The following is a 13,781-nucleotide window of genomic DNA, read 5'->3' on the forward strand; positions in this document are numbered from 1 at the left end:
TACACGGTGAGGATAGTATGGAAGAAGATGACAATATCGTCTATGGAGCTATAATATATGTTCATTGTTAATTGATCTCTTCCATCTTTTCTTCCTTGTGAACATCGTGAACTCGGCTGGTATTCCGTGTATGATACCGAAATACCAAGACAAGGCCCACAATTCTGAGCCTCGGTCCATTTTCGATGATGCACTTGATCTCCACGGTCACAAGGAGATGTGCATAACTATGTCATTTAGGAGATGCAATATATGTTGTTATTGCCGCGAATAGAGACAAGTATAACATTGTAGCTAACATGTACCTATACTCATCTACTGGTTATTTACTTCGCTTTACTCCGGTTCTCCGGGCGATCCCTGGCTGTCGCAACCTTGGAATGCGGGGAGAGGCTAGTGCATATCTGGTCGGCGGCATCCACGAGGACACGGGCCGAGGAGAAGAACTGTAGACAGTACTCCGTAGAACATACCCGTATACATACATCACTTAGACGAAACAAGTAGAGTTAGATTATGTATATGACTATGAAATATGAAATATGAATCAAAGCCCACGCCCCTTCCCTTTCATCCGTTCCCGTTGACCCGTCCACGAATAAAAACAGACGAATCCAAATGGAGAGATATCACCGGTTGAAGAAATGAACAGAAAGGCCATCCAACGCCGCCCTAAATAAACGTAGATTCACGGGGAAAAAAAACAAAAACAAAAGGAGATAGAGAACAGGAAAGAAAAGTCAGAAAAGTCATTCAGAGCCAATACCAGGCCATCTAGATCAGGATATGCTCGTCTCCGTCAAGATTATGACAGGCAGGATTAGGAGACTGGCTGCACGGCAGCTGGCTGGTCCTGCGCCTGGCCATCGATAGGTCGGGGCACTTGCACCCCGCTGCGGCGGAGTTCATCCATCTTAGCCATGGCAGGCCCTGTGCAGATGCGACCAGTTTGCATAAGCGTGCGGAGACGTTTGCGACGGGCCTCGCCGCTGCGCTCTTCCCCGCGGCCAACGCCCTCGTCCACCCAGTCAACGGCATGGACCTTGAAGCTCATGCCATCGTGGCGGCCATCCCATTTGCGGGACTTCACACCGAATAAGAGAGTGCTATCATACTGGGCCACTCGCGGAAGAATCAACAGGGTGATGTGCAAGTCCTTGTCGGCCGGGGGTATCGGAGGAAGCCGTGGGCCCTTGGCCGAAGAGCTAGCCTTGCCGTCGGTAGACGGCTCGGGTGGCGGTGCGTGTTGGTAGGTATCTTTAATCTCGAGGTCGAGCATGGACTCGTCGACACCCTCGCCCCACGCGCCGCGAATAAAGCCAGAGTGGATGGCCGCGGCGACGGGATCAGAGTCATCGGTGTAAACACCGGTGCCCCAAAGGGCGCGCCGCGCACAGATTTCCTCTCGATGTGATTGATCGATGCGGAATCGTGGAACTCGAATAGTGAACGTGCAATTTTCCCGATTTTCGAACCGCGGGAGAGGCTGGGGACTTGTGGTGTATCCGAACTTGGAGCTTTCCACGGAAGACTTGGCAGTGGGGACACCGATCCGAGGAGCGTAGAGCGTCGAGCCAAGATGATGTCGAGGAAGATGGGCGACGCTTGACAACAGCGGCTCCAGATTCACGGTAATACGAGCTTCGCGAACGGGGGATGAAACTGGAATGGGGCCCGGTCGAGGAACGTGGTGGTGATGGTGATGGTGATGTTGGTGGTGATGATGCCCTAGAGAGGGATCCGCTGGGGATGCTCGACGGAAGAAGCCCGAAGAGCGGTGGAGGGAGGCCAGAGCGGCCGCGTCTTCATCTGCTTTGTGGCGGTGATGATGGTGGCTGGAATAGAGTTAGCTGGATAAAACGAACTATAGACGGCAGGTAGAACATACTGATGATGATGGTGGTGAGAATGCCGGGAGCGACGTGCATTGCGTGCCGATAGTACGCCTCGCGGGTCGTTGGCCTCAATTTCCATCTGTTCCTGCTCTCGCGACTTTCCCGACCGTCTGCCTGCCGCAGAGGAAGGTCGACCAATCTTAGACGCCTCATCAACCGCGTCTCCATTCATCGAGCGACCTGTGAGGCTATCGCGTTTGAAAGGACTAGCGCCTAGAGGGGTAGAGTGTCCGCTGCCACCAGTGGCCGCGGTCACGCCACCAACACCACTTCCAATACCGGAGAACACTCGCCCCAGGTCATTCTTGATCGCTGGCTCCCCAGCAGGGCCAATGAACGGGGCTTGGGCACCCTGTACAGCCTGAGGAAGGGGCGATGCACGACCGCCGCGTTTCCCATCTGCACCAACGGCCAGAAGGCTGCGGTGATGGAGCAGCTCGTCGCTTCCTTTGCGTCGTCCCTCATCAGCCAGGGCTGCTAGACTAGAAGATGCGGCAGCGGTCGATGCCGTGATAGCAGGGGTGGAGCCCGACCGGTGAGGCTGCGCTTGTTGTCTCAGGTATGGATCGTGGGGTGGAGGTGTGGGTTGATTGTTCCGAGCCTGCAGAGAGATCTGGGGCTGTCTACTGCCACCGGGCTGCGACCCCAGTGATTTAGTGTAGCTCTGAATGGCCCCAAACCCGAAGCCAGACCCGTGCTCGGGCACCAGGAAGCGCTTGCTCTCCGGCGATGGAGGGTGAGATCGACCGTGGTCCCATGTAGAGGCACTCTGATGACGTTCGAGCGGGTCGCGTTCACCGTAATGGGAGCCATAGCGATACGATCCTGGCTGGCCCAATTTGGCATCGGGTCCGTGAGTCTGGGCACGCTCTCGATCCCGCTGGGCGGCTTCATCCGATCGGCGCTCACCAAAGATGTTTCCAAACCGACCATGCTGTGGATCATGACTTCCGTACGACCCAGATGCAAGCCGAGGGCCAGAATCGAAGGGGCGATCTGCGACACCCCCGCCCGGTTGAGAGATCGGACTATAGCCGGGGGCCCGTGTAGGTGTATCTGCATGGGGTGGTTGACTATTGGGTCGAGCGATCGGTCCGTTGAGACTCAAGCGACGAGGCTCGTTGTACGGTGGCTCTGCCGTGGACATTCGAGGCGAAGGATGCGTGGAGTGCGGCTTCTCCGGATACTGCGAGAGTGCCGACCGCGTCAAGCCGCCGAATACTGATTGCTCTGCGCCCAGGAGACTCGAACCTCCGCCCGACCCCGACCGGTACGCACGCGCACCTCCAGGCTTGGAGAATGACTTTTCGGGTGTATGTGAACGCCGGAAGATGGAATTCTCGAGCGATGAGGGTCTTGTCGGAGCCGTGGGCGGGGACATGGCGGAGGATGATGATGATGGGGGTGCATTACCCAACATCGCTAATGTAGGCGGTCGCGAGAAGAATGGCGCTGATTCCCGTGCAGGTTCTCGCGCAGGCCGGTCCGGCTCCGAGCCTAGCATGGCGGATATGGACATGCTGCTGCCCGGCCGGTGTGCCTGACTGCTGGGGACATCACGCGACATGAGTGAGGCTCCCGGCGCGTGGGTTGATTGAGCTCGCGAGGAATATGAATGTGGAGGGGATGGGGGTGGCATTTGGCGATTCCCGAACGCGGGAGGTGTTGCTTGTTCGTTCGCACCTAGCACATAAGATAGTGTTAGCCAGTGTTCGTACAGCGAGTAAATTCCAAGATGACCATGCATGTCCCGATCGGATGGAGTCTCGAAATCAATGTATCGCGACGGGACGGGTTGCACGGGGCTCTCGGGCGCAAAGGTCGGGTGCTTACCAGCAAGGCCAGAACTCCCACTGCTGCCTTGGGAAGTACGACGCGCTGGTTCGTGTTGTGAGGGTGTATGATTCATCACTGAAGCACCAAAAAGCCCTGTGAATGAGTGAGCAACGGTTCAGAAGGGAAAGCAAGGGCCAGATCGAGAAGAACCCGTGACTCCGGAAAGCTCACACGCTAGCCCAAAGAGGCAGGGGCTCCTCTGGTCACGCTAGTCCTGACCTGGACTAGCGCTCCCGAGCTGTCGTCCAGTCGATCTGCGCCACCGGGGAAAATCCATCAGGGGCAGGGTGTAGCAGCAAGGGAAGAGAGGGGGTGTGAGGGAGACTTAGTCAGTCGCGTAACCTTGAGCAATCGGATGAATTACTCTCAGATACAATTCTTCCCATGGTCGTATGCACCAGTGGAAAAACAACCGCAACAAAGTGGAGGCGGCCAACCACGGCACAAGTCCGATCCTTGGAATTTGCAATCTGGGGCACCGGAACCAGACCACGCGAGGGAAAGTAAACACGAAAAAAATGCAAGAGAGACTGCCTACCTTCGCGATATCGAACATTCTGAGGCTGTGAATTGTTCCTGCGATGTGTCTGTTCATTATTCCTCGTCTCGAGACTCCCGTGCCGACGGTGTACTTGTGTATGGCCGTTCCTCGGCGGAAAGTATGCGCTGGGAGCATCTTCCCGAAGAGAAGCCTGCGACGTCCGCGGAATCGTAGATTGGTAGAGCTGCGACGGAGAGGAAGTTGAATTTGAAGCGGGAGAAGGGTATGGGCGAGGCTTATCGGATTCGATTCTACCACGAGACTCGTGAGGTGCGGCGAATTGACGGAGCTGGTCGGTATGAGTTTCTTGCGAGGTCCCCAACGGCGAGGGCCGCGGCGGATATGAATGTTGTAGCCGTCGGTAGTCCATGGTCGCCGAATTTCAGAAAATCGTTGGGCAGCAATTAGGGAAAAATTGAGATGAGACGGGAAAAGAGTAGGGACAGGTGAACGGAATGGCGGTGGCACATATGCACCGGAAGAAAAGAAAAGAAACAAGGCCAGAGCTCAGGCGCAGGATCAGCGGCTGATCGCGCGATACTCCCGGAGATAGCGCTCACGAGACAGCGGCAATGGGAACGTGCAGAATAGGGCAGCGGTTAGGTGGAAATATCAACAATCGAGGTCCCACTATCTCGAGGAACTAAATTTGTATATTCTCTTTATCCTTTTCCCTCTCTGAACTTGGTTGCTGGGAGGCGAGGGAGAGAAAAAACGGTGAGTGATGACGGTGTCTTCTTTAGCGCGATGGGGCAGGGCCAAGACAATATCTTGCATGCGGGGGGGATGGGGGGGATGGACGTACGGAGTACAGCAGGATAATATCCACTGCATGCAGCTAGTTACAGTAGTCAGCTATATAGTTAGCACATGTACAGAATGTACAGAATGTAAGAAAAGGAAGTGAGATAGTAAGGGTTGTATTGTAAACCTGGTATTTTCGCTCTCTCAAATTGAAAGACACGCTCTAAAGGTTGTGGCTTGTGCGACCTGTTCCTTGTGTACAAGGATGGAGGTCTTAGGCCTGTTTGGCAATATGCATATGCAGGACATGTGCCAACGAGGGGGTCCCTGTAGGAAATGACTATAGATTGACTCTGTCTAGCTTCGAGTGAGTTCACTAAGTTGCTTATTTCTGTCTTAAATCTTAATTGCTGAGCCATAGGCTAACTAATCTTCTTCATCCGTCCATTCTCACGTAATAGCTCTGCTTACCTCGGCCTTGAGTAGAGTGTATAGGCAAGACTAAACAAGACCAGTGACGCTCAGACGTCATCGAAAATTCAATTCTAGACCGTGAAACATCGACTTTACTTCAGACAAAGTCGACATCTTCACCTCATTCCACTCTTGGCCAAAGCACGCTGGGTGTGCTCCAGCGGGTATATAGTTGACAGGAGACTCACCGCCAGTGAAGATAAAGAAGTCGAGAGAAAAGTGCCGGTGACCGTGAAACCACCACTCAAAACACCCGCCCGCCCAAGATTCATAGAACCAGTATGTCCCTGAATAGATTGGTGGGAAAATCAATGGCGAAAAGCGCAAGCCGAGGACCGAAGTCGCGGCTCGGGTTGAACGCCGCTCCGGGTTGATACGCAAAGCACATACTCGGTACTCTGGCACACAATGATTAAGCCGATAATCAGCGTGTTCATGCCAGCGCCGGGTGGAGCATTCTGGTCATCGCCGAGAGCCAGAATCGTGGCAGTCAAAAACGCGATGCCGATGAACTCGTTGAAGACGCCGTTATCGAACTGAACCATAATTCACGTGAATTTCTCACTATGTTAGTAACGCCGCTGGCTGGATAAAGGCCTGGGTTCACCCAGAATTCCGGGCGATTTCGTAGTAGATTCCATAGGCAGTAAGAGCGGCGATGAGGAGACCACAAACTGAGCAGCGTTACAAGCCAAAAGGAAAAAAGAGCGAAGAGATATTTTTTCCTGCGCTGCGAACTAATTACTAAGGTAACAGAACTGGAGAAGGGAAGAACCTAGAAGAGCTGCGCAGAAGAGCTCCGTTCCATGTTCTCCTGCCATGCTTGCTCCTTCTCTTACCTGTTGCTCGGACTCAACCGTCTGATAGTCACAAGCAGCAAAAGCTTCGAGAAACCACGGGAAAACCACAGAATCATGGTAACGACCAGAGTAAGACCACCACAAATAGAAACCATCATAGTTGCCAGACCCAGTGCCCAGCCTCAAGCGGATGTAGGTCTACATCATCCGGCAGCTCTTGTTAGGTTTTCATTGGGATTTATCGAGACCAAAATAGGATGATTAGGATCTATGAAGTCTCAATTCTAGGGCAAATTAGCCCGATTTGTTTTTCGATCCACGACTATGTTCTTAGATGGTTATAGCCCGCCAGACTGCAATGTGCGTACAGATTGGGAGAAATGCACTCCACATCCACACATCACGGGAGGCGGCAGGCCACTGCTGAAACATGCACAGAACCTTGATAGGCAGACTTTGTGTACCTATCTAAGTGTGTAAGTCTTGGCGACATCAAAAGGAAAGTGCGACTGAGCTGGAAGCTGCCCAGATCGGAAGGACCCGGTCGGTTCCACTCTCGTCGAGACCAAGTCGCTGCAGGAACGTCTCCGGCCCGGTACGCATAACGCGTATCCGATCTGCAGCTTGCCATCGTGCATTCAAATAGCTGTTCAGACGCCTTCGCATCCAGGACTCCCCGCCATAGCGCATCCGGTCACGGTTCTAGTATAAGAAACGTACAAGCGCTGTTCTGGGTTGGTGTGGGTTTGTGGTCTCATGAGAAAGCGCATTCTTGATGGTCACGGAGAACAAGCGAGAGACACTGGAATACGGCTCTGGAGACGGAAGAATGTCAGAGTGGGCTTATACTGTGTGGAAAGCTGATATGGCAACAAACTCACAGCGCTGCGAGAATGAGACATGCAACGAGGAACAGAATGGCTCTCCGCCTCCCGAGTGATTCATCGAGATAAGTCGACAAGCCCGGGATGCATTCTGTCGGGTATGATCGAAGGGGATGGTCGTCGAGAAGCCAAGGATCGTGTTCTAGTCGGGGGTGAGACTCCAAATCCACCTCCTTGGAGATCTCCATGACGAGCTGTAGAAGGCTCAGGTCTCAAAAGTCTAGAGTCTACCAGTGCAAAGGGCATGGTTTATAAACTCATGGCTGGTCCGAGATCATATCGCGCAATTGTGCAGCAAATTGCGTGAAGCACGCAATCAGGATTGGCGATTGCATTTGAGTGATCGTCGGAGGCCTCACATGCGCATCTCTTGGCTTAGGGAACTATCATTGACGGGCATTCAATTGTATCATTGCTACACAGACATTCAGTCCGGCTTAATGTTCCTTCGTCAGTACTTCAAATGTCAGAAGTGTCTCCAGGCTTCGGCCCGCAATATTTACTAGCCCCAACACCAATTGATGGAAGTAAAGCTGCAACATGCGGTCTACCTATGGAATTCCATATCAAGACGAAGCCTGGTGAGCTATAATCTTATCCGCCATTCCTACCAAAGTATCATCCAGAACATCCATCTCCCCAAACAGTTCCGTCAGAGGCTCCTTCTCCCACACACCGCACCAAGCGCCTTTGAATCTTGTCAAAACGTCAGCGAAAAAAGTCACCAATTCATATAACCAACACATACCCTGCCTTTCTCGCCGCAGACACATCCCACATATGCGCCGCCGCAAACCAAGGTGTCTTTCCACCACTCTCAGATCTCAACTTCTCCAACAAGGGCTTATAAGACCCCAAATCGGGCTTACCAACGCCGGCGTCATCACAAGAAAGCAAGTTCTCCACCGGCATCTGCACCCCCGCCTTCTCGAAATATCCCGCCACAGTCTTGACATCCGACGCCGTGAATCCCCAGAAGGTAAAGCCCGCATCACGCAGCTTCTGCACACACTCCGCGGCACCAGGACGGAGTTCCAAGGAATTGTATTCTTCCATGATGTATTCCAGGTCCTCGGGAGAAGCGAAGGTACGCGGCTCCTCAATACCGGCTGACCATAACATGCGGTAGAATAGAGCGCGGAAGACTTGACCGAAGGGGACGTAGCTCCTGGCAAGGCTCAGATTTGTATACTCGCGCTCAGCGGACTCTGTCCATGTATAGCCTAGCAGACGAGGCTTAATTCCTTCTGCGCGCAGTCGATCTCCGAGGCGGGTCTCGATGGCATCGAAGATGCGGTCGTAGGAGACGAGGGTGCCGACTATGTCGAAGACGACATGCTTAGAGGACATGATTGTGTGTGGTGGATTGTCTTGGCTTGTGGTACTTGCTTGTAGTTTTGTTTTGACTATAAGTTATGCTTGATTGAAGGTAACAGGGGTGAGCTCAAGCAGATAAATACTGTGTACTCCAGTGATCCAATGAGTGGAGCATTGGAGCATTCCTTGATTCTTAGGTCTTGGCCCATAGCTATCCGGTGGTCGACCTACGATCTGGCCCATATCTGACTCAAAGATGGATCGAGGATCATCGTAATACCCCGCTCTGGTGACAAATGCTGATTGCATGGGCCATGGAGAGATTAGTCTGTGGGTTTCTGTCATCTATGATAGCTCCTATACAGAGGAGATGCCTTCTGCAGTCAATCTAATCAGAGAAGTTCATAAGAATCGCCACAACTATTGACGCTTCTCTGCTCTGGATGTGTCCAGAAAGAGTAAGAGGTAGATATAGTTCAACTATGCGCAGTACCCGGGTACCGCAGAAACCTAGAACCCAGCGAGAGTTCTGAGTTTCTGCCTGAACGAGATGGGAAACGCACTCGCACCTTCCTAAGAGTTTAGAGTTTGTTTCTCTTCTTTGTTCTTTCCTCTTTTATTCTATTCCTGCGGATTCTGCGGACTTGCTCTCTTTCCCTCAGATTCATTTCATCTGCCTCTCTTCTCTCCGCCTTTCGACCCTATCAAAACGTCCCGATTTCACCCTTAATGTTACAGTGACCCTCGGGCCAGCCCTAAACCCACCCCCCACACCCCGCCCTGACTCAGACGGCGGAAAGGGTCAAACCGGGTCTGGCGCGGCGGCGCCCAATACAAAAGCTTGGCCAATCTGCCAAGGTGACGATTAATTGTTCACTCCTCAGTCTCCTCTTAGTATAAAATACCATGGATTCTCTCTCTTCCATGGAGATCGAACAAGCCACTCCTAGTCCTAGCCCTCTCCTCAAACGCTTGCAAGTACCGCGCTAAACCAACACAAGACTAGCGATTAACACAGCTACAGACAACCTACCATCATAGTTATCGCCTCCACAACCCTCGTCTTCACAGGATGTGGTATAAACTTCGCATTCGGAGTCTTTCAAGAGCTCTACGACTCAATGTCAAAGCAACCAAACACTCCCTTTACCGGCGCAACCCCAGCCCAAATCGACTTAATCGGCACTCTCTGCATCGCCCTAATGACCATCGGCGCCCCCTTCTCAACAGGCTGGACAAAACAATACCACCCCCGCTACGTAATCTGGGCTAGCGGAGTACTCTACTCAACTGCCCTCGTCCTCGCAAGCTTCAGCCAATCCCTATGGCAATTCATCCTAACCCAAGGCATTCTCCTCGGCATCGCCACGTGTCTAACCTACATGCCCTCCGTAACCGTCGCACCGACCTGGTTCACCCTGCACCGCGGCCTAGCGATGGGAATCATCCTCGCAGGAACCGGAGTAGGCGGCGTAGCCTGGCCGCTTGCATTCAGGTATCTAATCGAAGCAGTGGGATTCCGCACCACGCTCCGCATCACTGCCGGGATCTCTTTCATTCTCATCTGCGGTTCCGGCACATTCCTGTGTTGGCCGGAGAGCCAGATCGCCCGCATCCAAGCCGAAAACGCCGCGGCCTCGAGGTCACCGAGCTTCTTCCGTCTTCCGCTGGTAGACTGGCGAGTCGTGCGAAGCCGCAAGTTCGTTGCTCATGCGCTAGGCGCAGCGCTGCAGTCAGCTGCGTACTACACGCCAGTGTTTTTCTTTGCGTCTTTTGCTCGTACTTTGGGCTACTCGCAGACTTCGTCTGCGAACTTCATTGCCATCTCCAATGCGGCGAATGCGCTTGGGAAGGTGGTTATCGGACACGCAGCGGATAGAATGGGCAGGTTGAACACGCTAGTTCTGACGACTCTTATTTCCGCCATATCCGTTGTCGCATTGTGGCTTCCTTCGTGTTTATCCTCTACACAATCTACCGGCAGCAATCTCTTCATCGCGTTTACGATTCTCTATGGCATATTCGCCTCCGCATATGTCGCACTCTTCCCCACGAGTCTGGTGGAGGCATTCGGTGTACAGAACTTCGTCAGTGTCAACGGTTTCCTGTACATGGTGCGAGGGTTTGCGACGCTACTTGGAACACCGGTTGCAGGCGCACTGATTCGCGGTCATGGTCAGAAGGTTGCCAGCCCGCGCAACTATGAAAATACCAGTGTAATGGTTGGGGTTCTACTTGTTGTTGCTACGTTGGCGGTGGTGTGGGCGCGACTAGAGGCGATGCTCACATTCGATAGTGCGCAGGGGCGAAGAAGGAAGTGGTTGATGTGATCCTGGAGGTCAGGTCATGAGAAAATTCCCCATGTCATGTTTGGCACTGGGCTGTACATTAGCACTGCACTCGAAATAAGTATAGAAATCTCTTCTCAAGTTATTATCCCCATATGAACAATCTAGGATTCTCTAATAAAATCTTTATCTCCAATCAAGCACGCTCAATCATTCTTCATAAGTCTATGTCCTATCCGAGTCCCTCAAGTCCCAGGAGTTTGCGCCCCTTCACCAATCCCCATCAACCCCCCAGCAAGCCCATTCATCCTGCGATCCAGCAAATCCTCCCCACTATCGAGAGACGAAATGCTCCTCCCCCTCGGCCGGGATACAGGGCTTTCAGGCGCACTATTCGTCTCATCAGGATAGAACCGGTCCCCACGACCTGCCCTCTCCAAGTGTTGAAGCTTAGCAATGAAATCCTCCTTTGCATTCCGATCATCACTCAAAGAGGTAATCCCAGCGACCCGCGAAGAAGCAAAAGAAGATCTCGACCTCCGACGACGTGTGCGGCGTTCTGGCTTCGCCAATTCATCACTTATCTTGCTCATGCTCATTTCTAACGGTCTATCGTCATCACCCGAAGACTCACCCGTCAAGCCGCGGTGGTGATTGCGCTCGCGGGATGAATTTGCTTGACCATCTGCAGGTCCGTCAGACCGTTTAAACGAAGAATCCGTTTGGTGCAGACGAAGCAGATCAGCATCGTCCCCCTTGATGCTATCAAACAGAGTCTCGAGCCAGTCCGCACTGCGATGGATGTATTTCCAGGCCTCGGGAAAGAAGCCAGCCATCTGCATGAAGCCATGTGAAACACCGGGGATCAAGGAGATCTCCACGTGGTTCCTCTCATTGAAAGGGCGGTTAGACCTCTCCAAGCCCAAGTCCTGTCGCTCACGGAACTGATGCAGCTTTGCTTGACGGAGTCGGCCGGCAAAGATAACCGTGTCATCGACCAGTGGGTCTCGTTCTCCGGTCATGATGTATGTTTTCGGGAATCGGGCGAGCAGAGCATCCGGGGCCAGAACTGGAGATAGGAAAAAGTCTGTATTGAAGTCTGGACGTTGGTGTGGACCGATGTACAAGATGATCATTGCACGGGTCATTTCAGGTGTAAGGATGCGGTCGTGGACATAGGTGATCATGGACGAGACGGCGAGTCTGGTTTTGATTGGTTGGACTTCGTCTGCTTGAACAGCCTTGGGCACTACAACTTTGCTCTTTTCTAGTTCCTTTTTCAAGGTTCTGGCTGTTTCCGTCGCCACGTCGGTTTCCTCGTCTTCGTTCTTCTCCGGTGATATGGCAGTCAGGTCCTCGACCGACCGACCAGGGGATGTGTAAGGCGTGAGTTTACGGTATTGATCCTGCTTCCGTTGCAGAACACTGCGGTTCGTTTGACGAGAGCTTTTGTCCTGAATCAACGACATTTGTTCATCGCTCATCCAGCTTTCCACCTTCATGTTCAATGCAGGGTATCCCAAAACCAGGCCATCGGGAGGCGGAAGCACATCTTCTCCACGCCATCCCTGAGACATCGCCGACTGTAACACCATCAAAGTCATCCCGACAGCCAAGTTCCCACCGGCGCTTTCGCCTGTGACAAAAATCCGCGGACGGGTCTTACCACTTAGACCCATGCAACGGCCATTTGTAGCAATAATGCTGTGGTAGACATCATAGCATTCATGCAACGCATATGGATAAGCATATTCGGGCGCTTTCTTGTAATCGATACTGATGATAGGAACCTTCAACTGCCCAGCCCAAGACAGCAACTTATCCTCCGAGTTCCTCGGGCTCATAGCCACAAACCCACCACCAGGAACATCCAGCACGACAAGACATTGGTCCTTCAGAGCCGTCAACGGGCCATCAAAATACAACCACGCATTGACCGGCTCCGTATGAACCGACTGATGCGGACGAGGAATCCTAAGCGCTCTTGCCGGGAACCGGGTCATTCGCGGACGGAGCAGTTTCGCCAGTGTCCACAAGTACGGACTTGTAGCTTTATTCCACGATACACGCAGATGCTCCAGAGTCAGGGTAGCCCGGACTCGACGGACCTTCTCATCGGCCTGCTCTGCGGCGATCAGGTAGTAAACCGTGAAGACTAGGGATGCGATATCGCGCAGCCATTTCGGCTTGATGTTCATTGCAGTCCAGAATCCGGCATCCAGACCGGTTGTGATCCATGTTGCTCGGAAGAAGGAGCGCGAGTACATGTTTGCTAATGGCTCAGGGCATTCGAGGCCAACTATCTTGGCGAAGTTGCGACTGAGGTATAGCCAGAGGAATATTATGACTGTTGTCTGCCATGTTGTTAATTTTCCCGTGAGACGGGATGAGAGGGAACGAATGAGCGGTGGGCCATGTCTATCTGCTCTGTTTTCAGGGGGTTAGAGCTGCTGAGGTGGACATGGGCTAGGGGGAATGTATACCTTAATAAGTATATCGACCAAAAAGAAACGACTGCAAAGACTTGGATCTTGCGGAAGCGAGTTGAAGGTCTCCCCAAGACGTGGTCTATGTATGCATTAGCCTGGTGATGCATTATGCGGAGTTTAGGCTGTTTCCATACCTATCATTTCCCAAAGTTAGGGCTAAGTCTAGCCAGTTCCAGCCTGTATGGTGTAGTCTATGTGAAGCCCAAAACCAGAATGCAGGTTGAATCCAAAGAATGGTGGTCAACAGAACCCAACACCAGGGACAAAGAGAAGTCCCATTTCAGACAAGCCCATGGCTTAGACGACATCCTGCAAGCATTCCCCAGCACTTAGCGAGAGCAATCGACTAATGCGGGCTCATCATTGGGAGAGAGCTGTAATGAAGGTGAATCACATGTCAAAAAGGGGCCCACCTTCACATGCTAATGACGACATCAGCTGACCGCTCACGAGACTACCACGAGACATTTTTACAAGGGTAATTGTTTCATCCTGTGTTAGAAGTTATATACA

General features: G+C 52.6%; 6 protein-coding genes across 6 annotated transcripts; 1 reads left to right on the forward strand and 5 right to left on the reverse strand.

The window, feature by feature from the left end:
• Positions 1–820: 820 nt before the first annotated feature.
• N7515_007682 (uncharacterized protein) lies at positions 821–4,642 on the reverse strand (the record flags this gene model as incomplete). Its single annotated transcript, XM_056668426.1, has 3 exons — positions 821–1,835; positions 1,889–3,824; positions 4,270–4,642. 3 exons carry the CDS (start codon positions 4,640–4,642, stop codon positions 821–823), a joined length of 3,324 nt encoding a protein of 1,107 aa, XP_056518256.1.
• Positions 4,643–5,798: 1,156 nt separating this feature from the next.
• Positions 5,799–6,035, reverse strand: N7515_007683 (Major intrinsic protein; the record flags this gene model as incomplete). Its single annotated transcript, XM_056668427.1, has 1 exon — positions 5,799–6,035. One exon carries the CDS (start codon positions 6,033–6,035, stop codon positions 5,799–5,801), a length of 237 nt encoding a protein of 78 aa, XP_056518257.1.
• Positions 6,036–6,782: 747 nt separating this feature from the next.
• On the reverse strand, positions 6,783–7,362 carry N7515_007684 (uncharacterized protein; the record flags this gene model as incomplete). Its single annotated transcript, XM_056668428.1, is given in 3 exon segments — positions 6,783–6,992; positions 7,011–7,092; positions 7,172–7,362. 3 exon segments carry the CDS (start codon positions 7,360–7,362, stop codon positions 6,783–6,785), a joined length of 483 nt encoding a protein of 160 aa, XP_056518258.1.
• A 378-nt stretch (positions 7,363–7,740) lies between these two features.
• On the reverse strand, positions 7,741–8,524 carry N7515_007685 (putative 2-haloalkanoic acid dehalogenase; the record flags this gene model as incomplete). Its single annotated transcript, XM_056668429.1, has 2 exons — positions 7,741–7,870; positions 7,923–8,524. 2 exons carry the CDS (start codon positions 8,522–8,524, stop codon positions 7,741–7,743), a joined length of 732 nt encoding a protein of 243 aa, XP_056518259.1.
• A 1,088-nt stretch (positions 8,525–9,612) lies between these two features.
• Positions 9,613–10,821, forward strand: N7515_007686 (putative MFS monocarboxylate transporter; the record flags this gene model as incomplete). Its single annotated transcript, XM_056668430.1, has 1 exon — positions 9,613–10,821. The coding sequence occupies one exon, from the start codon at positions 9,613–9,615 to the stop codon at positions 10,819–10,821; it is 1,209 nt and encodes a 402-aa protein (XP_056518260.1).
• Positions 10,822–11,024: 203 nt separating this feature from the next.
• N7515_007687 (putative lipase) lies at positions 11,025–13,046 on the reverse strand (the record flags this gene model as incomplete). Its single annotated transcript, XM_056668431.1, has 1 exon — positions 11,025–13,046. One exon carries the CDS (start codon positions 13,044–13,046, stop codon positions 11,025–11,027), a length of 2,022 nt encoding a protein of 673 aa, XP_056518261.1.
• Between the last annotated feature and the right edge of the window lie 735 nt (positions 13,047–13,781).

The sequence above is a fragment of the Penicillium bovifimosum genome (genome assembly GCF_028826915.1).
Source record: "Penicillium bovifimosum strain IBT 22155 chromosome Unknown utg000006l_segment0_segment0, whole genome shotgun sequence".
Taxonomy (NCBI): Eukaryota; Fungi; Ascomycota; class Eurotiomycetes; order Eurotiales; family Aspergillaceae; genus Penicillium; species Penicillium bovifimosum.